The 23,474-nt window shown below is 40.3% G+C and overlaps 1 protein-coding gene across 1 annotated transcript in view; it reads left to right on the top strand.

Moving 5' to 3' along the window:
• Nucleotides 1-22,633, top strand: part of LOC117271862 (macrophage mannose receptor 1-like) — a 45,441-nt gene extending 22,808 nt beyond the window's left edge. Inside the window, exons 22-31 of the mRNA XM_078173098.1 lie at nt 1,197-1,318; nt 2,341-2,367; nt 8,019-8,121; nt 9,127-9,359; nt 10,958-11,117; nt 11,323-11,493; nt 11,597-11,713; nt 21,307-21,459; nt 21,859-21,885; nt 21,974-22,633. Of these exons, the coding sequence (XP_078029224.1) occupies nt 1,197-1,318; nt 2,341-2,367; nt 8,019-8,121; nt 9,127-9,359; nt 10,958-11,117; nt 11,323-11,493; nt 11,597-11,713; nt 21,307-21,459; nt 21,859-21,885; nt 21,974-22,176 (1,316 nt within the window). The 3' untranslated portion in view covers nt 22,177-22,633. The remainder of the gene's footprint in view (nt 1-1,196; nt 1,319-2,340; nt 2,368-8,018; nt 8,122-9,126; nt 9,360-10,957; nt 11,118-11,322; nt 11,494-11,596; nt 11,714-21,306; nt 21,460-21,858; nt 21,886-21,973) is intronic.
• The last annotated feature ends 841 nt before the right edge of the window (nt 22,634-23,474 follow it).

Here is a 23,474-nt window from a genome sequence, read left to right on the forward strand (position 1 = left end):
AATGAACTTTAAGTGTCTGCTCAGTAAAGCACCAAAGTCACAACATGGAGTAGCAGGAGGTCAGATTTCTTTTATGTGACAAGGGTAAGGAATGTTAACCAACAAAACAATAGCTAAGGATTTTGTGTTAGAGCAAAAGAAAAAGAATCTATTTGTCAATATTTCGGATCTAAATCCTCTAGGGAACCTGGTAATGTTAATTAAGGGGAGGGAATTGGTCATGTCCAAGAAACTCAAGCACATGCCTATGATATAGCACATATGATGGCTGTGGCATTCGCTTTTGCTCAAGAACTACCAGAATGCACTGTGTCACACCAGGCCAATGAACACTACTGCTGGTGGGTGATATATTTGCTATTTGGCTTTTGCTCACCGAAAAACAATATGTTGGCTGGCCAGTGACAAACAAAGAGAGACAGAGAAAAAAAAGGGGGTATCGCTCTCTCGACCCATTTCTACACTCTGTTTCTATGGTAGATGCCGGCATAAAAAAAATGATGAAGTACAATCTGTAGTTCCAGCAACAGCCCTAGAGGCAGTAAAAATAATTTCTGTTGGCAAATGAGCAGAGATCTGGGCCCTGGTACAATAGAGGAAAGTTAAACAAAATTCATTTACACGTAATGTCCACACTGTGGACATTACGTGTAAATGAATAATACAAAGGTGGTTACATTTTGGTTAAGTATCTCTTAAAGTTTTGCTTAGTTGTGTTCTTTGTCAGTTTAGTCAATTGCCGATGGAAGAAGTTAAGAAAAGTCGGAGGCAAAAATCAAGGTTGACCCAAACATATTTACCAAGTTGTACATGCTCAATTTACTAAACAGGTCTCCGTTAATTCCAACTAATGCTACGGTGCCATGGTGTTCTGCTGAATCTAACAGCAAACCAAGTTAAACTGGCTTGAGCCACCTGACTAACCAATTACGTTGGCCATTAATAGAGCTCCACACTAACAACAACGGGTGGTATTAAGTGTAAACCAGTGTCCAGTTAGGTAGTGTTTTCTCCCTTATTTTGTTTTGCAGTTTAAAGTAGACCCCCAAACTCTTCAAGAACATCTGAGGAGTATAGAAAAAAACAATAATCAATGTGCTGAACAACACATATACATACATAAATGCATTTCATGTAAATTCAGGCAAAATTGGGGAACAAACAAATGATATGACCAATTTGTGTTACCTTTTCAGCATTTTTGGCTGCAAAATTGGTGGAGGCACCTACCACAGACCTGTGGATTGGTTTGTATAAAGAAGGTGACAGGGAATTTCTCTGGACTGATGGACAAAAAATGCAATACAATCACTGGGGCGTAAGTGGACTCTGCAATTTTTGTATTATAATATCAAGTACAAGAGAAAAATTACTATTTTTAATAAAATTAAAACTGATCATTCTTTCTAATGAAAATGTGACTGAAGTGATTAAGGACTCTTTTGGGGTAATTTACATGTTTAAACTTTAAACTACTGTACACACAATCATAGTGACCGAAAGAATGAGATTGCAGAGAGAGGTTGTAATGAGTTCCCTCCGTAGGTTGATGACAAAATCCTGCTTTGTTTATCATCTCAATGAGTGACAGGAAAACATAAAAACTCTTCCCAAATTGAAAGAGAATACAGATTTCTCAAAATGTCAAACTATTAAATCTGTACAATAGCTTACCATATTTAAATTTTTTTCAATTATCACATATAATATATATCACAGTTGATGTACTCGATACTGGGTTAATGATTTTGGTGCTCTTTATACCCAACCTAAGAAGTCACATTTGGATAATGTTTTATACATAGGCTATATAAATATGCATATACAGTCTGGTTTACTTGGATGGATGGATGGATGGATGAGTTCCATATTAGAACCAGTTGCAAAATTTCAGGTTCCCAAGTAATCACTAAATATTTCAATTTTGGTTATCCATTCCAGAAGAACTACACATTGGCTTTTTGTCTTGACTAGATAATGTTGCGCAAAGCAATCCATTTTGTTTTTGTTTTGTTAAGGCACTATGAAAACAGTAATTAGAGATGCAGGCACACTCGTCTGTGTAAGGCCATGTGCCATGGACAGCAGTTCTTCTTCTCTGCTCCAACTCCTAACACAAGGTTTGCTGTCAACACAGCTACCATCTCTATCTTACTCACACTGCACACATTGACATTTGACATTTAATAACATTTTTTTTTCTCTGGCTGGGGATCCTGTTGACCAGCAGCCCTCCAGGCCTGTACAATTGTAGGAGATTCATGAATTCATACTGTACTGTTTGTAATCAATTGTTTGGGTGTATTGCTAATTACTTCTGACATCCATTTTCCATTGCAGAGGTCTCACCAGTATCACAGATATAAGGTAAAAGAAATTTTGATACTTTGAATGTGATATGCAACACCTCTTAATTTATCTTGACTTGGACCCAAAATGCATCACAATCCTATGACAAGCTGGAGTTCCATCTCTGGCACAAACAACCTTTGTTCATAATTTTGATGAATTAAATACATCTGATCTGTATCTGGTTCCAGAATTACCATTCGCCACTCACCAAATGCCAGTGAAAATATTAAGTAGAAAATAACATGAATGAGTCCAGCAGCATGGCTATGGCGAGGATCCAAAAAGAAACAGGACACTGGCAGGCGCTCAGATAATTCTCCTTATTTGGTTTGGGCAAAATAAACAGAAACAGATCTGTTTCATCTTCAAAGTCATAATTAGTGTCTATAGTGCATCTACAGGTTACGCTAATGATGGCTTTGAAGCTGAAACATGTCTGTGTCCGTTTATTTTGTCCACTTAAAGGGCCAGTGTGTAAAAATGGTGAGTAACAGAGACATCAGTGGTCAAATTCTAGATTGCAGGGCTCACTCGTGCTCACTCGCGCTCACTCGCTCACCCCTCCCGTCGGGTAAGTGACGGTGGCCTCGTAGGGCAAAAAGCCTTGCACAGACACAAGTTTTTCAGGAGTAGGCCGATCTAGCGACGAGGTGAATATTTATTTAGGAATCTATACCATGTTACGATATTGTAGCGACCCTGCAGTAAATGTTCTGTTATAATGTCAATGTTCTGTGAGTTAATGGCATGTTTGGGATTGAATGAGTATAGGTAGGGGGGCGGGGTGCAAGTGTGACGGGGATGAGAGCTGTGTGAGGGCGCGTGCTGGTGGTGTGTGAGCGAGCTGGAGGAGAGAGCAGCAGTGCACAGTTGGAGTTACAGCTAAGTTGCTGTTTGTTGGTTGTTTTAGTGTGGTTACGGCCAACAGTAACCTGTACTGTTCAGTAATAAATGGTGGTTTGCCGAATAACTGCGTCATCCTTTCCACACGTCCTGGCGGACACTACAATATGTTATAGCTTACTGGTGAGATATAGGTTATCTGTGAGATGTATGTTAGGAGTGTTTCATTTCTAATTGTTTTGGTAACACAAGCAAACATTAGCACAGTAATGCTAAAATAACACGTTTTATGTGATAGTCACGGCACAGTGCGGCAAATATAGGTTGGTACGATTATAATATATGCGTTTCCAGAGTGTTCTTCCACAGGACACAGGGAGAGGAGGAAGAGAAAGAGGAGGAAGAGGAAGAGGAGGAAGACCAGGGAGAGGAAGGGGGCGAGGGGGTAGAGACGATGCAGGAACCCTTACCTAACCCCTACCTACCTGTCCAGCAGAAAACATGCCACTTCAGAGTCAGATTGAAGCCCTTTGTCCTTCATGAACCCCCTCCATCGCTGAAAAACATCACCGATGTTTATTCTCTGCCACCGCTTGTCCCGTTTTCTTTGCCCCTCTTTGCGTCTTCTTTTCCTCGCAGATGACGGTTCGGGTTTATTCTCTCCTGTTGCGTGGGAAATGTGGTCCATTCGCAAACTTTATAACTAAAAAAAACTTCTCACTACTCTCTATCGACGAACTACTAACACTCTCTGCTGTGTCCTCCTCCTTCTTCCTTCATTCCGCTGTCTTCTTCGTTGGTTTATTTATACACGCGAAATGCGTTCCCTGGCTGGCTGGATTGTCCGCTTGGGCTGCCTTACATACATGGCGGCGCAAGATGGCGACGTCTCTAAAGCAAGGCCCTTGCTATCTTGCTAGATATATATATATATATATATATATATATATATATACACATATATATATATATATATATATATATATATATACATACATATATATACATATATATATATATATACACACACACACAGTACAGGCCAAAAGTTTGGACACACCTTCTCATTCAATGCGTTTTCTTTATTTTCATGACTATTTACATTGTAGATTCTCACTGAAGGCATCAAAACTATGAATGAACACATGTGGAGTTATGTACTTAACAAAAAAAGGTGAAATAACTGAAAACATGTTTTATATTCTAGTTTCTTCAAAATAGCCACCCTTTGCTCTGATTACTGCTTTGCACACTCTTGGCATTCTCTCGATGAGCTTCAAGAGGTAGTCACCTGAAATGGTTTTCCAACAGTCTTGAAGGAGTTCCCAGAGGTGTTTAGCACTTGTTGGCCCATTTGCCTTCACTCTGCGGTCCAGCTCACCCCAAACCATCTCGATTGGGTTCAGGTCCGGTGACTGTGGAGGCCAGGTCATCTGCCGCAGCACTCCATCACTCTCCTTCTTGGTCAAATAGCCCTTACACAGCCTGGAGGTGTGTTTGGGGTCATTGTCCTGTTGAAAAATAAATGATCGTCCAACTAAATGTAAACCGGATGGGATGGCATGTCGCTGCAGGATGCTGTGGTAGCCATGCTGGTTCAGTGTGCCTTCAATTTTGAATAAATCCCCAACAGTGTCACCAGCAAAACACCCCCACACCATCACACCTCCTCCTCCATGCTTCACAGTGGGAACCAGGCATGTGGAATCCATCCGTTCACCTTTTCTGCGTCTCACAAAGACACGGCGGTTGGAACCAAAGATCTCAAATTTGGACTCATCAGACCAAAGCACAGATTTCCACTGGTCTAATGTCCATTCCTTGTGTTTCTTGGCCCAAACAAATCTCTTCTGCTTGTTGCCTCTCCTTAGCAGTGGTTTCCTAGCAGCTATTTGACCATGAAGGCCTGATTGGCGCAGTCTCCTCTTAACAGTTGTTCTAGAGATGGGTCTGCTGCTAGAACTCTGTGTGGCATTCATCTGGTCTCTGATCTGAGCTGCTGTTAACTTGCGATTTCTGAGGCTGGTGACTCGGATGAACTTATCCTCAGAAGCAGAGGTGACTCTTGGTCTTCCTTTCCTGGGTCGGTCCTCATGTGTGCCAGGTTCGTTGTAGCGCTTGATGGTTTTTGCGACTCCACTTGGGGACACATTTAAAGTTTTTGCAATTTTCCGGACTGACTGACCTTCATTTCTTAAAGTAATGATGGCCACTCGTTTTTCTTTAGTTAGCTGATTGGTTCTTGCCATAATATGAATTTTAACAGTTGTCCAATAGGGCTGTCGGCTGTGTATTAACCTGACTTCTGCACAACACAACTGATGGTCCCAACCCCATTGATAAAGCAAGAAATTCCACTAATTAACCCTGATAAGGCACACCTGTGAAGTGGAAACCATTTCAGGTGACTACCTCTTGAAGCTCATCGAGAGAATGCCAAGAGTGTGCAAAGCAGTAATCAGAGCAAAGGGTGGCTATTTTGAAGAAACTAGAATATAAAACATGTTTTCAGTTATTTCACCTTTTTTTGTTAAGTACATAACTCCACATGTGTTCATTCATAGTTTTGATGCCTTCAGTGAGAATCTACAATGTAAATAGTCATGAAAATAAAGAAAACGCATTGAATGAGAAGGTGTGTCCAAACTTTTGGCCTGTACTGTATATATATAAGCATAATTATAAGGCTATGGAAACCAAACAAATTTTATTTTATAGTGATTATACACTTATATAAACATATTAATGGGTAGAATATTCAGATTCAGATTCAGATTTGACAATAAACCATGCCAAATATTACACACTGGCCCTTTAAAATAAGTGAATTCATTTGTGAGTGCTGGTGTCCACAGTCGCTATAGTGACCCTTTCTTTATCTAGCTCGCAACCCTGCAGGTTTACCAGTGGTATCATGGCAAAGATAGTCTGCAAGTACGTGGTGACACACTGCCAGAGTAAATCAGCATGGTGGGAGTACAGTTAAAAGTAAATTTACAAGGAAGTGGTACTGACGCATGAGGAGAGATTGACAGCAACACTAGTACAATGAGCAGCAGCATGTGTGGCAGGTACTCAACAAATTGGCAGTGGTGGAAGAAGAATTCAGACTTTTTACTTAAGCAAAAGTACTGAAGTGCCATAATAAAAATACTCTGCAACAACTAAGAGTGCATTCATAAGCATAAGTGAAAAAATATGAAGTGTTGTACTATCATATGGGCCTCCCTAGTGCAGTGGTTAGAGCACTCGTCTTCCATGCAGAAGGTTCAGGGTTCGTATCCTGCTGGGGTCGACGTCAGCAAAGGCATGCGGTCACAAGAGGTTCCCACCACCGAATCAAATTGGATCAGATTAAGCCCATCTCAAGCCCATCACAGACAGGAGGTTCAGACACAGAAGTGGATTCAGTGTTTTACTGAATTTCAGTCTGATGTTTCTGGATTGATATTACTGTTTTATTACAGTGTATGTTGCATTTTACTAGTGGTGTGTGCTATACCCTACAGTACACCACCTTAATACAGCATCTCCATATCAGTTTATCAGAAAGAGGAACATCTGTATTTTTGACGGTATTGAAAATTATATCTATGGGATTTCTTAATATCCTAGTATACCATAATACCTTGAGACCGCCCAAGCCTAATATGGAAATACAGATAAGAAGGGGATAAAAAATGAAATCTGAAAAGTAACTAAAGCTGTCAAGCTGGCCAGTGCAAATATTTTCAAACTGGTTCAATATTAAGACAAACATTAGGTCAAATCAGTATACTGAAATTTAACTCTAGGTGTCACACTTGACTCAGTTGCCGCTCCCCAGAACATAAGAACATATGAGACTAACACCGAGTTCACATTGGACACGGAAGCACCCAAATTTGTTAATTGTTACGCAGCCATCCTCAGCAGTTGACTGGCCGTTCCCACCAGAAGCCCATTTCTCTGATGTGTTATCTATAGAGCTCTGTCTCTGTCTGCTTGTGTGTGTGTGTGTGTGTGTGTGTGTGTGGCTCTGCTCGACTCTCTTGCTCTCTGGTCATACACAACTGACAAATATGTATCATTGTATCATTTATTACAGTCACATTATATATATCATATTTACTGTACATTTTAGATCATTCACAATACATTTTCAGTGTGTTTTCTTGTCAGATTTAGTTGCAACTTGCAGTAAAAACAGATGAAATGACAAATCTATCAATGCAGGTTGCAAGCTGGCCTGGGCACTTGGGAAACGCTGTGTCCAATGTAAACAGCCGGTATCCAGTGTTAACAACAATTAATATGGGTACCAAAAGCAAGCGAGCAGTGCTCCATGGAAAATTTGCACACTTCGCGGCACTTCCGTGTCCAATGGGAACCCGGCATAAGGGGCAAAACATGCCACTAACAAACATCACTCATCAAAACAACCACCCCTATTATTTTCTATGTACAACCACCATGCCCATGGATGTGCTGCCTCATGACAGTCTCGCCGCCCCTGAAACTGTGCACGACCTGTCAGACACTACTGGCTCCATTAGTCTGTTTATGTATAAGCATAATGTTATGTTAGTCATGTTTGTTGTCATGTTGTTAAATTTCCTATTACTAATGCAATGAAAGTTGGATTCAGCGCCTTCAGTCCAGGTTGCTGATGTAGGCTTCTTTTAAATTTGACAGAAGCTGTAATGATGACGAATGCCAGTTCAGCCACTTTGCATAAATCACACCGGTTTAAGCTTATTTAAACCGGAAATCAACTTAGCTCTAGTGTGACATGGATCTTACCAAGGTTTGCTCTTTACTTTACAACTGCGTTATTTTCGCAGAGCCTATGTGTTGTGATGACAACTAATCTCAAAGCTGGTCCTGGATTCTGGTTAAAAAAGCCCTGCAATGACACCAATGGATATATCTGTGTTCGAAATGTTGGTGAGTCTATACTCGCTTGAATGCATTTCCTGTGGCTCCTGTTCCCTTTAATAATTTCAGTATAATATTTTCACATTTTTACTTTTACCAGATATTCTGTATTCTCTAACTGACAAAACATAATAGCATCAGCCAAGCATCACCTATTTTATCACATGCTTGAACAGTGTGCACCCTGGTTGCGGGTGTTTGTACTACAGTATAACAGCAGGCTCATGGCACATGGTATATGGCATGTGCATGACTAGGATACTGTATTTTAGAACAAATAAAAGTCTGTGGTGAGAATAGATCATGAGGTAATAGTAAGGAACCCAATTGCAATTGTTTGGCCATAGACATAAAGGCCTCTAGTGTCGCAGACCGGGTGAGGCAGAGGCGCAGCGCACCTGCGCTTCGCCAACTGGGTGTGGCCAGGCGGATTTTGCAAGTTTGGCACACCGTGCGCGCTGGCGCAGCTACTCCTCTTTCCCACCTCTGTCACTCCTACCTGCGCAAGTCGAAAACAGGGAGGAGAGAAGACGTGGAGTGGGTTTTACACAGCCAATTCACATCACATCAATCAAATGAGCCCCTCTCCTCGCCCTTAAATGCACCGCACGAAGGGAAACTAGAGCCCAAAGTCTCCTCCTGGCAAGGCAAAACCTCAGTGGAGCTTTGACTAAATATTAATGAATACCTTTTTAATTGAGAGGTAATACAACTTACAACTGCACCTGAGCAACTGAACTAAAGTAACTGATGATTTGTTGTGCAACTGTTTTTTATTGTTAACAAATATTACCCAATGATCCAAATCATTATTTCAACAGTACAAATTTAAGACATGTACTGTATTTTAAACATAGTACAATTCAAACGGGACAGCCTTTTAAATGGTATGAGCAAATTAAGTGTATTCTCCTCTGGACAGTGAAAAATAACTCAAGCATCTAAACAACAAAACCCCTGCTTTAAAGATTAATTGAAAAACTAAATTTGTCTAATTTCTCATCCATTCAACAGACCCATCTCTCCCAGACTCCCCTGAACCAACAACAGCCAACTATTCTTTAAAAGTCTTCAATGACTCTTTCAAGGCTGTTGCCCAAGAAATGAACTGGTATGCAGCCAAAAAGCACTGTGAAGATGATGGTGCCAAACTGGCTAATGTGCGAAACCCATGGTCACAAGTCTACATTGAGCTGATGGCTTTGAATCTCAAAGCTAATTTGTGGATTGGACTTAACAAAATGGAGGTACATTTAGAAATTGTATTCTGTGATTATAGGAATTTTGTTATGTTTTTTAATGGACGCATGAGATGGATGGGGTTTTTTTTCCTGTTGATACTGACAACTGATAATTACCTCCTTCTCGTAGCCAATACCATTAAGATAAACATTCCATGTTTTTTGTATTTCAAAAAGAAGTTGTTAACTTGTAGTTTATGCACAACTGAGGATAAGAAAGGCTCATATGTAGTGAGCAAAGGTGGATGATAAAGTATTCCAAATCTAACTTCACAAACATGCTTAGGCTTATAGTGTTTTGCCTAAAATTTCAAATAAAATGTTTTGAAATAATTTGTCAAATCAGGCATATCAACACATTATAAACAAATACTTAAAGAGCATCCCTTAATAAGACAAATAAAGGCTTTGTGTTTCCTATACACTGATTTATTTGTGACGGCCTGCCACAACATCGACACACTGACCTGCCAAATTTTGATTTTCCAACTGTTTTTACTACTTATAATGGGTAAACTCTGATTTTATTGTAGTGCTGCATGCAGCACATTGATTTACTCAGCCCCTCCTTGATCCGCTCTCGCTTTCTCCGTTTATCAAGAGACATAAGCACAACCTGCAGTCTGCCTGCACAAACACAGTGACAGGGCTAACTGTTAGCATCACGTGGCAAATATCAACTTATGGTTATTAACAGGTGTAACGACAGCACACAGCAAATGTTACCACATGCTTATTAATGGGTTTCGCAACAAGCTGTGTTGGAGTTAGGCCTGTCATGATAACAAATTTTGCTAGGCGATTAATTGCGTAATATTGTGCTTTTAAGACCATTTTTTATTATTGTTGTAATTTTGCTGTTTTTAGACCTTTTATTAACTTATATAATGATAATAAAGGCATAATGATACAAGTACATCCTTTTAAAGAGAAATAAACATTTATTTAACAAGAATATTTAGGAATGCACAAAAAAAGAAAATATAAATATCCGAAATAAATAAATAAATAAATAAAGACCTTATAAATACAAAAAAGTAGACTCTCAGTCTCTCACTGTCAGGTGTGCACTTAAGTTGGTCTTATTCGCTCTTTTTGTTGAGATGGTTTTAGAACAAACCTGGCAAACCGGCTCATCCAAATTACTGGGCTCCCCTCTGTCATTTGGTTAAAGATTTGGTGGAGAGAAACAAGGAAAACAAACACGCATGAAAATGGCATTTAATCGCAGCCAGAAAAGTTACCGTCTCCCTTTTATATTACCGTGCAATTAACCGACTTAACGCATATTGCGACAGGCCTAGTTGGTGTTGGTGTGTTTTGTTAAGCTCGTTGTTGTAAGTTAGCCAATGCTGCCATGTTACATCGGGCTACCCTGGCAGACACTGAACTGACCATTCGCCCAGAAGGAAGCAGCTCTGGGAATGGTCCTTCAGTGATGTATCTAACCAGTGTAATGACACCAACACACAGGGATCGGACTCCAAGAGGCCCCCTCAGAATTTACTGTAAAAATCAAAGATGACAGATTTCCTTAGAAAAACAACCAGACTATTTTTCCAAATAATGATGGTGACTGCAGTTTCATCAATTTTTACCCTCAGACTGATGGATATTTTAGATTTATTGATGGTTGGCACATCACCTTCACCAAGTGGGCTTCCTGGGAACCAAAACACGCCTGTGTGTTTGTGGATCAGAATGGATGGTGGAAAACTGCTGACTGCAATCAGAACATGGGCAGCATTTGCTTGAAGTCTACAGGTAAGGGTAGTGTAAATTTTAATAAATTCATATGTGACTCATCCTAAATGTTATCCTGTTAATAGATCACGCATACAATTGTTCCCAGCGTATTTTGTATTTGATGTGATGTATTTTTATTTCTCCATGATACTGTCAAATGGTTCTTACTTCAGTTGGAACATGAAAGTATGTACTATACAGTAATTAGTTTTGTCATTCATAGATGTGCCACCAACAGAGTCAAGCAATTTCCCAGGAATCTGCCCCGACGACCCAGAAAAACCCCGCAATTCACGGCGGCAACCCAGCTGGCTACCATTTAGGGCTTACTGTTATCTCATCCTCACACAACAGGATAGTTGGTCAGAGGCATCTACTAACTGTGTAAGACATGGTAAGGATTTTCTATGGAAGTCTAATACATATTCTTAATAACACAGGTGTGTGTAGCTTTTACTGGACCAATTGTTTCATTGTTTGCTTGTCTGTCTGTAAAGGTGGAACTCTTGCAAGCATTGAAGATCCAATTGAGCAAAGATTCATTCTACGCAATATTGAAGTGTTGAAAGACAACCAAGTCGCTTTCTGGATTGGCTTATATAAAACTCACAGAGGTACAGTCACACTGTCTGATCTTTCATGCAAAAAAAACCATAAAACTAGACTTGAACATAAATGAGTTAAATTATGTTTGTAAAACATAAGCTTTGAAACACAGAGGTTACAAATACTGTAGCTTAACTATTTATTCCTGCTTAATAGAGAACTGAAAGAAGTATAGAATTGATGTTTGGTTGACAAGAAATGGAGAATAAATATAGCTGCACCCATAAACACCTTTACATCAAATATAGATGTATAATGTGAAAGATATCGCTCATTGTGCCAAACCTGCAAGGAATTATCACCTAGCTCTGCAGTCACCCTTAGCTCTGCAGTGTTTTAGTATCTTTCAACTTGTTTATAATTTCTGGCCCCAACACCACTTTAATAAACCTTAAATCCACCTGTAGCAAGCAGCAAGAAATTTCAAATTGAGAACACAGGAAAAACATATTAGAAAAATGTTTCAAACCAAGAGGTGAGAAAAGCCATGCTTGTAATTATTTTCCAATGCTAGAGAAGTATGAGGTCAGATTGCAGTCAGGCTCGTAAACTCCAGGAGCCACCAGAATGTTTCACTAGCCTGCAAAACACGCATATCGGAGCAACGTCAGCCGTTAGTGTGAGCTGTGAGCTGTAATTTGGCAGTAAGCAGCCATGTGTGTCTGACCTTACATGGTGGAGCCGTTGAATGGATTTGTGGAATTTGTTGGTTGCAGTGGTGGATGCTTGCTTGGCAGTCAGGTACGAAGCTCTGCTATCTGTTAGTGTAGCTGTCAAGCAGCAATCTCCGGGGCTAAAAAAAGAAAGAGGCAAACGTGCAAGTGCCAAAAACTGCAGTTTCTCTAATAGCCAGTCAATCCCCATGGAGACCCATATTAAAATTCCCAAATTTACAGCAGAAATAAACATGTTTACAGCCTGGTACAAAAAACAGTTTGAGTCTCTAGAGCTTCCCCCTTCAAGACAACTATAAGGGGGGTGCTAAGCTTGAGATGCAGCCACTTCAAATTTCTGTTTGGCCCTTGGTAGAGCCCTGACCGATCCGTGACAAGTCCCTGTTGTCACTTGGCCGGGCTCGTAGCTCTAATGAGATCCCCTGCGATGACGTAGAGAATACGAGGCCGACTGGTAACGCCCCTAAGTTTAATTTGTAGAAACCAGTTGCAATGGTCTCTCTATCCACCAGGAGGACCAGTGAGAGTGGAAGCTGAAGCAGTTTACTGCACCTCTTATGACGGAGAGAGCCTCCCACAGAGCATATTTAAGGATTATCAGGCTACCATATCATAGGCAGGGCTCAACAATAAGGATTGTCCGATTGCCCAGGGCAAGTAAAACTCAAGGTCAGGCATGTAAACTAACAACTCACTTGCTCGATCAGGCAAGTTGCTAAAAATAGTAAAAGTTAATAACTAATTGATAAAATAAACGTATTTTAAAACGTGCTCTTCGGCTCTGATGCAGCAGTCTCTCTGCCTGAAGTCACAGGCACAGCTGTGTAACAATGTCCTGCCCACAGCCCCCACTGATATTATTTTGCACAACAGATGCTTCATATAATAACATAACAATATACTATTTATGGTATTATGTCATCGTGTCATTTCTGTCTCTACATGGTCACGCGTTAACAATTCTCCTCTGCTCTCTGTATTGCACACGGCAGAGTTCCGCCACACACCCAGGTGAGCACTCTAGAGCGGCTCGGGCCGCATTTTCCTGACCAAATCTGACCCCGAGCCCGGCGCAGTTTGTCAGCTGACAAAGTTACTGAAATGGACAGTGTGTAAATAACCATCAGACTGTTGTTACGCTGCTCGCACAGCAGCGTAGCACGGCACTCATGCTGAGCTTGTGTTGCGTTCAGGCATTGTCACGTAAATAACAACTTCCAACACTTAAATAGGTCATCGCACAAAACAGCAGCATGTCAAGTGACTTTTTACTTTATTATATTCAATAAAAATCTAAATCTAAATCTTGATACACCTCATATGTAAGCTAGACAGACATTTCACCTGCTCATTACTGTGCACACATGTACTGTACGTACTTAGTCCTAAAGAGCCCTTCTGGTGCCAGTAGATACATAGAAACATCCCAGCAGGCTGTGCTTTGCAAGCATACAAAAAAGTTTCACGCATGTGAAAATTATTTTTCATGCGTGTGCTTCACCTCCGCTGCTACAACTCCATCCTAGGGGAAACACTGCTGTGTGCGTTTTGTGCAACAGGTGGATGTGGTAGTCTACTGGTAGAGTAGAGAGAGAGCTAAGTAGCGTTGAAGTAGAGTAGAGCAGGGCAGAGAGATGGAAGCAAAATATATTAAACCCGGTGTTAATACAGCAGAACTTGAGAGAACAATAAATAAATAGAGGTGGGCATGGCTCAAGTAGGGCGCAAAATTATTGATGGAGAACGATTGACAAATTTTTCACTTTAAGCCCTGACACTGTCATTTTTGTGTAGGAATTAAGCTACAATACATGACATATGTTGTTTTAATTAATAAATACAGTGTGAATAAAGATTACATAAAATACAAATAACTGCAGTCTTTGTTATTTGATAGTCGCTTAAATTAAACAATTTTTATAGGGCAAGTAAAAACTGACTTCGGGCAAGTAGATCTCTGACCAAAACCTTAGCGCTGAACCCTGATAGGTCATAAATATTACTCTTCAGCATTTTGTTATTCAAAAGAATTGCGTGAAAATTAAAGTGATATGGCTGGGAACCGAGCGATAGTACAGCAAGAACAAAACTGTATTCCTGCTTCTGAAGAGTGCAGACGCTTTCCCGCTTGCTCCAGCCTGCTCCCTTCTTTACTCTGCTTTTTAATAGTTTTACTCCTTCTACAAATCCTGGAAAATCTCTATATCCATCACTTCATGAATTATTTTAAGTAAACCAAGACTTTGAAGAACATTTTTATATTTTTAACCGATCTGACGAGCCAGCAGCATGTCCGGGGGAAGAAACCAAACAAATTCCTTCTGTGAACGCTGTCGGAGATATCAACAAGAAATTAATGAGCTACAAGCACGGATTTTTGCTTTAGAATCTGAAAAAGGACTTCACAAGACGCTCCCAGTGACATCCGGTGGTAAGAAGCCCACAGTTACTTTCAGTAAAAAGGGTGAAAAACCTGCTACTTTCATCTTAAACGTGAGTGATACCGTGTCTTTTCCAAAACTCTGTAAAGACCAAAATGGCTCATCCTGGAGAGAATTTGGTGCTAAGCCAAAGCAGCACAAAGTGATGAGAGACAATGTTAATACCTACATAACATCACCCAAAATACAGCTTACAAACAGATTTTTGCCACTGTCGGAGACTGAATTTAATGTTTCTAACGAACAAAGAGAAAATGGATTATCTTCACGAAACTGGAGCCATAAAGTCGGCAAAAGACAGCAGGCAGACAGACAATCTGGACCAAACGTCAAGGTCAGAGATACGCTGCTGATAGGAGACGGTGCTATCAATGGCATAAACCACGGAAGAATTCAAACATGCTGCTGTCCCAGTGCCACTGTCTCTGAGATGACAACACTCCTCCCAAAAGTTTTGTCTACACACCGAGGAGTCAAACAGCTGATCGTGCACATGGGTGCAGTGGACATCAGAAAGGAACAGACTGAAGTCTTGAAAAGGGATTTCACTAAGTTCTTCAAGGAGCTTGATAAAGTGGAGGTCAAGGCATTCATTAGTGGACCTCTTCCAAACATAGACAGGAAGATAAACAAGTTCAGCCAGCTGCTTCAGCTGAACACATGGCTGTCCAAAGAGTGTGCACACAGAGGATTGCACTACATTGAGAACTTTTATCTGTTCTGGAAACGAGAGGACCTGTTCAAGGGAAAGGGCCCACACTTGTGCAGAGGTGGGAGGAGAGTGCTGACGGAACACCTCCTCCACGCTCTGAGGCATCAAAATGGGCCGGGACAGGGTCCTGAGCGACCAGTGAGAGAAAAGAGGAACGAGAGAAGCATCTCTGTCGCAGAAGCCAGAGACCGCACCACAACAGCCTCCACCGCCTCCAGCGAAGGATTCAGCTCCAGCACCACAACAGCCTCCACTGCCCCCAGTGAAGGATTCAGGCCCGCCATCGGTTCCACCTCCCCCCGGGCCCTCATCACATGCCTTGGACTCGTCTGTGACGGCCCCAGCGAAGGTTTCAGGCCCGCCATCGGTTTCACCTCCCCCCGGGTCCTCATCACAGGCCTTGGACTCGTCTGTGACGGCCCCAGCAGAAGTTTCAGACCTGGCAGCACCCCCATCACCTCCTCTACCCACAGACCAGCCCTGGGCCCCCCCTGCCACATCTGCCCCCTCTAGAGACTTGTCCCTCTCCCTTTCATCCCCACTTTCCCCCATGGGCCTTCCCAACCATCTTAAAAGCCTGATCAAATCAGGGATTAAGATGGTTCCCCTCACCCCTAATATAGCAAGGTCAAGACTTCTACCACCAACTATGCTGAACTCTTCCCCGTATAAAACTGTGCCCCTCAAGTCACACAGGAGCTTCAACTCTCCTGCTTCACAAACTAAAGCTCCCCCAGCTCCTCCCCCTCGGTTTTCATTTGGTCCATCACCCAACCACAGGGCCTCTGCTGTCCCAGGACTTACAGCCATGATAAAGGTAATATCAAGCTAGGGCCCTGTGAGACAATATTCTCCCCTAGTGCTATATCTACAGGCACACCACATAGACCAGATTACAGAAGGACAGTTAGACTGTCCAATCAGAGAAATTTAATCCATATCCCTTGTAAGAAGATAATGTCCAGTCCTACTGAAACTAATCTGAAACTTGCTGTGCTTAATGTCAGATCCTTGTCTAACAAATCATTTTTAATTAATAATTTGATCTCTTCGTATAATCTTGATTTTATGTTTTTAACTGAAACATGGCTTGACAAAAACACAGGTAATGCTGTTTTAACGGAATCTGCTCCACCCAACTACAAATTTGAATCTGAAACACGAGAAAACAAAAAGGGTGGAGGTGTCTGTGCAATATTTAGAGATCATATGGTTATGCACAGGCTAAAGAGCTCAGTGCTGTCCTTGAAACCTTTGGCCTGACTCAGCATGTGTGTGAGCCCACCCACAGCAGAGCGTAGCACACTCTGGATCTGGTCATTACAAAGGGGGTTAATATTTCAAACGTCAATGTGGTTGGTGTTGCTCTGTCTGATCATTTCTGTGTCTTCTTTGACCTGTCTGTTTCTCCCAAACCACCGGCTGGTCCTGCAGTTGTTCGGAGGAGACACATAAATAACAGCACAGGTGCTCTGTTCATGGAAATGATAAACTTTGAAAATGCCTCATGTTCTAATGTTGATGATTTGTTGAACTCTGTTACTTCGAGTGTTTTGAATGTTCTGGACACCATTGCCCCTGTGAAGGTTAAAATGCTTAAAAATAAGCAGAAGGCGCCATGGAGGAATGACGACTCGGTCAGGGCACAGAAAAGGGAGTGCCCGAGGGCCGAGCGGAAATGGCGCAAGTCAAAGCTTCATGTTCATTATGAAATTTATAAAGAAAAGTTGTACGTGTTCAACCAGATCTTACGTAGAACAAGGGAGAAGTACTTTTCTGAAATTATTGGAAACTGCAGTAACAACTCGCGTGTCTTATTTGCAACAGTGAACAGATTAACAAACCCTCCAGCTCAACTGCCGTTAGAACTGATCTCCACATCTAAGTGTAATGAGTTTGCAGTATTCTTTTGCGACAAGGTTCAGACCATTAAAAATGCCATCAATTCCACAAAACCAATAACAACCCTGCAGCCACCTAGACACTTAGAGCTGACTCATTTTGCACCTGTAACTGACAAAACTGTCCAAGAGATCATCACCAGTCTGAGTTCATCTACATGCTGCCTCGATGTGTTACCCACTAGATTTCTAAAGTCTGTGCTGAGCAGTTTGTTACCACCACTCGCTCACATAATTAACATGTCACTACAATCTGGAACATTCCCAAAGGCCTTGAAAACTGCGATCATAAAGCCTCTCCTAAAGAAGAGCAGCCTTGATGCCACAGTACTGAACAACTACCGGCCCATTTCAAATCTGCCGTTTTTAGGCAAAGTCCTTGAGAAAGTTGTTTACCAATAGCTTACTGACTTTCTCCTAATGAACAACTCCTTTGATGTTTTCCAGTCAGGTTTTAGACCCCATCACAGCACTGAGACTGCTTTTATTAAGGTGACAAATGACATCCGCCTGAACACTGACGCAGGCAAAGTCTCAGTTTTAGTCCTGCTTGATCTGAGTGCTGCTTTTGACACTGTCGATCATGAGATCCTTTCATAGAGATTAGAGGACTGGGTGGGCATCTCTGGCACTGCCCTAAATTGGCTGAAGTCCTATCTAGAAGACAGGAAGTACTTTGTTGAAATTGGTAACTGTGTCTCAGACCACATGGCCTTGACCTGTGGGGTGCCCCAAGGGTCAATCCTGGGACCCCTTCTGTTCAATCTCTACATGCTGCCTTTAGCCCAGTTAATACAAAGTAATAATGTGTCCTACCACAATTATGCAGACGACACTTAGATCTATGTCTCACTGACAGCAGGTGAATGTGGACCAGTGGATTCACTCTGTCACTGCATCCAACAGGTCAGTGTGTGGATGCAAAACAACTTTCTCCAGCTAAATTCAGACAAGACTGAAATCGTATTTGGTCCACAGAAACAAAGAGAAAGTGTCAGCAGTCACCTCCAGTCTCTCTCTCTAAAACCTACAAACCAGGTTAGAAATCTCGGGGTAATAATGGACTCAGACTTGAACTTTAACAGCCACATCAAATCAATAACATCAGCAGCTTTTTACCATCTAAAAAACATTGCCAAAATCAAAGGTATAGTGTCTAAACCTGACTTGGAGAGACTTATCCATGCATTTGTCTCTAGTAGGTTAGACTACTGTAACGGCCTGCTCACTGGCCTCTCCAAACGGGCCGTAAGACAGCTGCAGTACATCCAGAATGCTGCTGCTTGGGTCCTGACCAGAACCAGGAAGTACGAGCACATTAGTCCTGTGCTCAGGTCTCTACACTGGCTTCCTGTGGCTCAGAGAATAGACTTTAAAGCAGCTCTGCTTGTGTACAAGTCTCTCCACGGCCTAGCACCAAAGTACATCTCTAACATGTTAGTGCCATATGAACCATCTCGGACTCTGAGGACCTCAGGGACCGGCCTTGTGCTGGTGCCCAGAGTCAGGACTAAACATGGGGAATCAGGATTCCAGTTTTATGCAGCTAAAATCTGGAACAGTCTTTCTGAAGATGTGAGACAGGCCTCTACTCTGACAATGTTCAAATCTAGGCTCAAAACAGCTCTATTTCACTGTGCATATGACTGAAAGGATCTTATCTGCACTCTTCTCTTTTAAAGTTCATTTTATAATGATTATTTATGTTTTTATTTTGTATTGTGATTTTAATGCATTTTCTTGCTCTGTAAAGCACTTTGAATTACTTTGTGTACAAACTGTGCTCTACAAATAAACTTGCCTTGCCTTGCCTTGCCTTGCATTTGAATCATTAGTCTTAGCGGCTGAGTTTGTCTGCAGTGGTAATGATAATAATGTCATTTAGTAATGAATATAATAATATAGTATAAACATATTTATATATACATAATATCATTATTATGGCTATATAAATGTAATTTATGGTGCTGTTAGATTGCTGTTAGACCACTCCACTACAGAATTTACAGAATGTGCGAAAGACAAGAGGATTTTTTTTTACCTCAGCGAAAATGTTGTTTTTCAAAGACTACACGCCAACAAATATGGACTGAAGCAGAATCTTTCGTTGGATAAAAACAGCTTGTGAATACTGGAAATGATGACATAAATCTTTTCTTTTTTAATTATTATTTTGACATTCTGACCGTACAACGCTCTGCACACACTCTGCCTGCCGCACGCACCACGGCTTCACATCATTGATCTGTCGCTGTCTGTCTAAACAGATTCATGGAAGCGATATTTCACAAAGCGCCACTCATTCAGCTGTTTTACACAGTGTGAAAATTACTCATTCAATACATGTTTATTAATGTTTATTGATAAACATCAATAAACATGTAAACATATTTATTGATTGACTTTTGGAGTCAGCCCTAAGTGGCCATTCAATGAACTGCAGTTTTTGGCACTTCTGTGTTGGCTTCATTTTTTAGCCCTGCAGGTTGCAACCTGAAAAACAGTCTGAACTCAACTGAGTTTTCTCTGGCAGAAAATCCAGTTTTGTTTTGTTTTGTTTCTTTTAAAGATAATTTTTCAGCAATTTTGCCTTTATTAGACAGGACAGATCCAGAGTGAAAGCAAGAGAGAGAGGGGAAACTACATGCAGCAAAGGGCTACGGGTTGGAATCAAACCTGCGGCTGCTGCAGCAGGGATGAAGCTTTTGTACATGGGGCAACTGATCTAGTAGTTAGTCTTAATCAACGACTCTATGAGAGGACATGAGTTTAAACCTCGAGATTATCATGTTGCAGATTTAGAAAGAATCCAAGTTTAAATAAAATTTTTTGCTGTCAAACAGTTAAATCCATAAGTTAGTGTTTATAGTGGACCTGAGTACAAATCCTTGCTGTCTTGTTGTCTCAATTGAGTTATCTGTAGTCTTAAAGTTGTTGACTCCATAGAGAGATAATTTGAGCTTTTCAAAGATGATCATAAGTGTGTGCTCGTAAAGCATCCTTTAAACCTGTCTAAAACTTTGCTGGTGAAATTCAAGTTTGTAAACATGTAAAAATTAGTGGTTGTAGAAAAAAAATATGTCTAAATGAAATTTAAACACCTAACACAACCTGCCACCTTGATTCCAATTTCTGGTATCTGTATCAGCACAGTTGAATTAGGTCAAAGAGAAAAAACATTATGACAAAAAGCTGACTAGATTGTAAAGACTTGTCAACTAAAACTCGAGTAAAACTATAAAGGATAAAAATGACTAAATGTGACTTAAACTAATGTGCATTTTCATCTACAGACTAAAACAAAATCTAAAAGGTTGTCCAAATAAACAATGGCTGTAAGACAACCTTGTGCTAACGTGTTTGCCCAAAACAATTTCATATAGGTGATAATATGCCAATGTTGTGTTTTCAGCTTGTTTTCCTGCCCCAGGTAGGCAACTAATGCAGCTTTGGCGTCAATGCAAAATAAAAGATACTACAGGTTTTTATAATAACTTTCAGGTTCACACACTGTTTGGGTATATACTAGAACATGTTAACATGCTTCCATGTTAAAAAAAAAATTCTCACATCTGCCTGAATATATCTGTATATTCATCTTCTTGTAACAGCTTATTTAAGACAGTTTTGAAATACAGACTGTTCATTTCTCTGTGGGTTGAGCATTGTGATACTTTCACAGTATTTATATAGCACCTATATCTGCTTTATTTTTTGTAAGACATGAAAATATGACTTTTTACAGTAGATGACCTTAAATGATGCAAAATCTTGTCTCTGTTCACCTTCAAATAAAGGAGTATCAAATTGAAGAAATGCTTCATCTGGTACAAAAATAAACTTCACAGAGAAAACATTTCCTATTGTCCCCAGACACGTGGCAGTGGTTGGATAACACTCCTATGGACTACACTAACTGGAATGGTGAACCTGACAGAAACTATGCCGTGATTTCGCTTCTAGATGGGAAATGGTCAGCACGTGAAGACTGGGATGACAGGGGATACATTTGCAAAACACCCAAAGGTGAGATCATCATACTTAATAGGACAAAGTTTGAATTAAAGTAAGGTTTTTACAATGATGAGAATTTGTAACAAATATTGTTGAAACAATACATTAAATTAAAGTCATGGTTGCATGTCAGTTCAGTTGTAATAATATAGTCAAAATAAACAAGATTTTTTTTAGAAACACCAAAAACTCACTTAAATATCCTGGAGTCATATACTAGTCAGGAAACATACATTTTTTTTCCCATTGATACAAACAAATATGTTAATACTGTGATACTGTCACAAATTTGAAAAAATACTATAATATTGAGTTTTGGCAATATCGGCCAGCACTAAATGAAATGACAAAGGACTGATATGCCCTTTGAGTTTCTAATATTTTGTTTGTATCATGTTTGTTCTCTTCTAGTTTTAACAGAAGCACCACAGACAACTGGTAAGTTACATTTCTTTCTCTTTTTTATTTGACTCAAAATTATAAATTTGTTCTTCTCGCTCATCATCTACATGTTGAATCTGTGCAGTAAATCCAACGGTGGACCCTCAAACCCATGGCCACAATATTTTGCCTGTTGTGCTGGTCATTATTGCAACTGCCATAGGGGCAGCAGTAGGGGCCTTGTTTCTCTTCAAGAAGTCTGGACTCCGCTTACCTATACCTGGTACCTTTGTCAACCCAATCATCTTCAACAATGAGCAGTCCCAGTCAACACCAATAAACATGTAGCAAATGCAGAAAAAAATAATCATGTGGCTGATTTGACTGTGTAATATAAATACAAGCAGAATCTGCATAAAATGTAAAACTAATCTTGGGCAGATGGTTGATGGTATTCTGACAAGAATTTCATGTCAAGTATTAAAATGAGAGATGTTTCAATGTAGTTGGCAGTAACTGGTTTTAACCCACAAAACAGTATAAGATGTAGGATGTCTTTTTCAATATAAAATTCTTTGTAATAGTTAGAAATTATGTTTATTTGTAAATTTTATGACAACTAAGAATGTACTGATACCTATACTTAGTTAAACAGTGGTTTTATCTGCATTTTTGTGAAGTGTTGCCACTTTTAGTTGACCATTTCTCAGACAAAAATATTTGACATTTATATCCTTTATCTGCTGGTTGTGGTTACTGATTATTTCTATGAGGTTTTACATGAAAAATAAACACATAACATTGATTAATCTGTTGAATTCATCTCTAACTAAATTTAAACGTATTTATCAATTGACAACATAATAAATCACATGACATTAACAATAAATCGCCAGCCGTGACAACGTTGCAATGGCTAATATTGTTTTCACCTTTTGAAAGTCTGTGTGTGTGGGTGTGTCATCCTTGCAGAATGTGGTGATGGTGGCACCTATTGTAGCTAGAACTAAAAGAAGTCAGTGAGTATTTTGTCAGGTGTCTCTATGTCCAGGTGTGTGACTGTTGATTGCCTAATGTACTTACCTCATAACTTAACATTGCTCACAAAAGGGTGACCTTAATCTGTTTTGGTTTTCTTTATTAATTTTCTGGTGTGTTTAGAGGTTGCTTTCTGTGTTTTACAGTTTAACTCTAGGTTGACAGTTGCAGTGCTACTGGCTTTCAGCAAAGCACTGAATGTTATAAATCATGATTGGCATACTGCTAAATTGCAAGTACCATCTAATTTGGTGAGCGTTATCTTTCATGCAGAACACGCACACAGAACATGCAGTGTGCATTAGAATGGCACCTTGTCAAACTGGAAAGGGCTACACTGAGGCCTGCTGCACAGTGGCTGTCTTGAACCAATGCTGCATTCTAGGACTGACCCAAAAAATTCAAAGCTTCGAAGCTTTGTTCGATGGCACGGGATTCGATTGTGAAAAAAAAATTGAATATTCTGCCTTTTTTTCCTCCCGTTTTCTGGGGGGACCTTACTAATCATGCCGTCATTTTATGGTTGTTTTTTTCCCCTTTAGCCATATGTAAACTCAAAGAACGAGAAGCAATGTCTGTTAGGCATTTAAGATTTCATGTTCCAGTTC

This window comes from Epinephelus lanceolatus, chromosome 12 (genome assembly GCF_041903045.1).
Source record: "Epinephelus lanceolatus isolate andai-2023 chromosome 12, ASM4190304v1, whole genome shotgun sequence".
NCBI classification, from domain to species: domain Eukaryota; kingdom Metazoa; phylum Chordata; class Actinopteri; order Perciformes; family Serranidae; genus Epinephelus; species Epinephelus lanceolatus.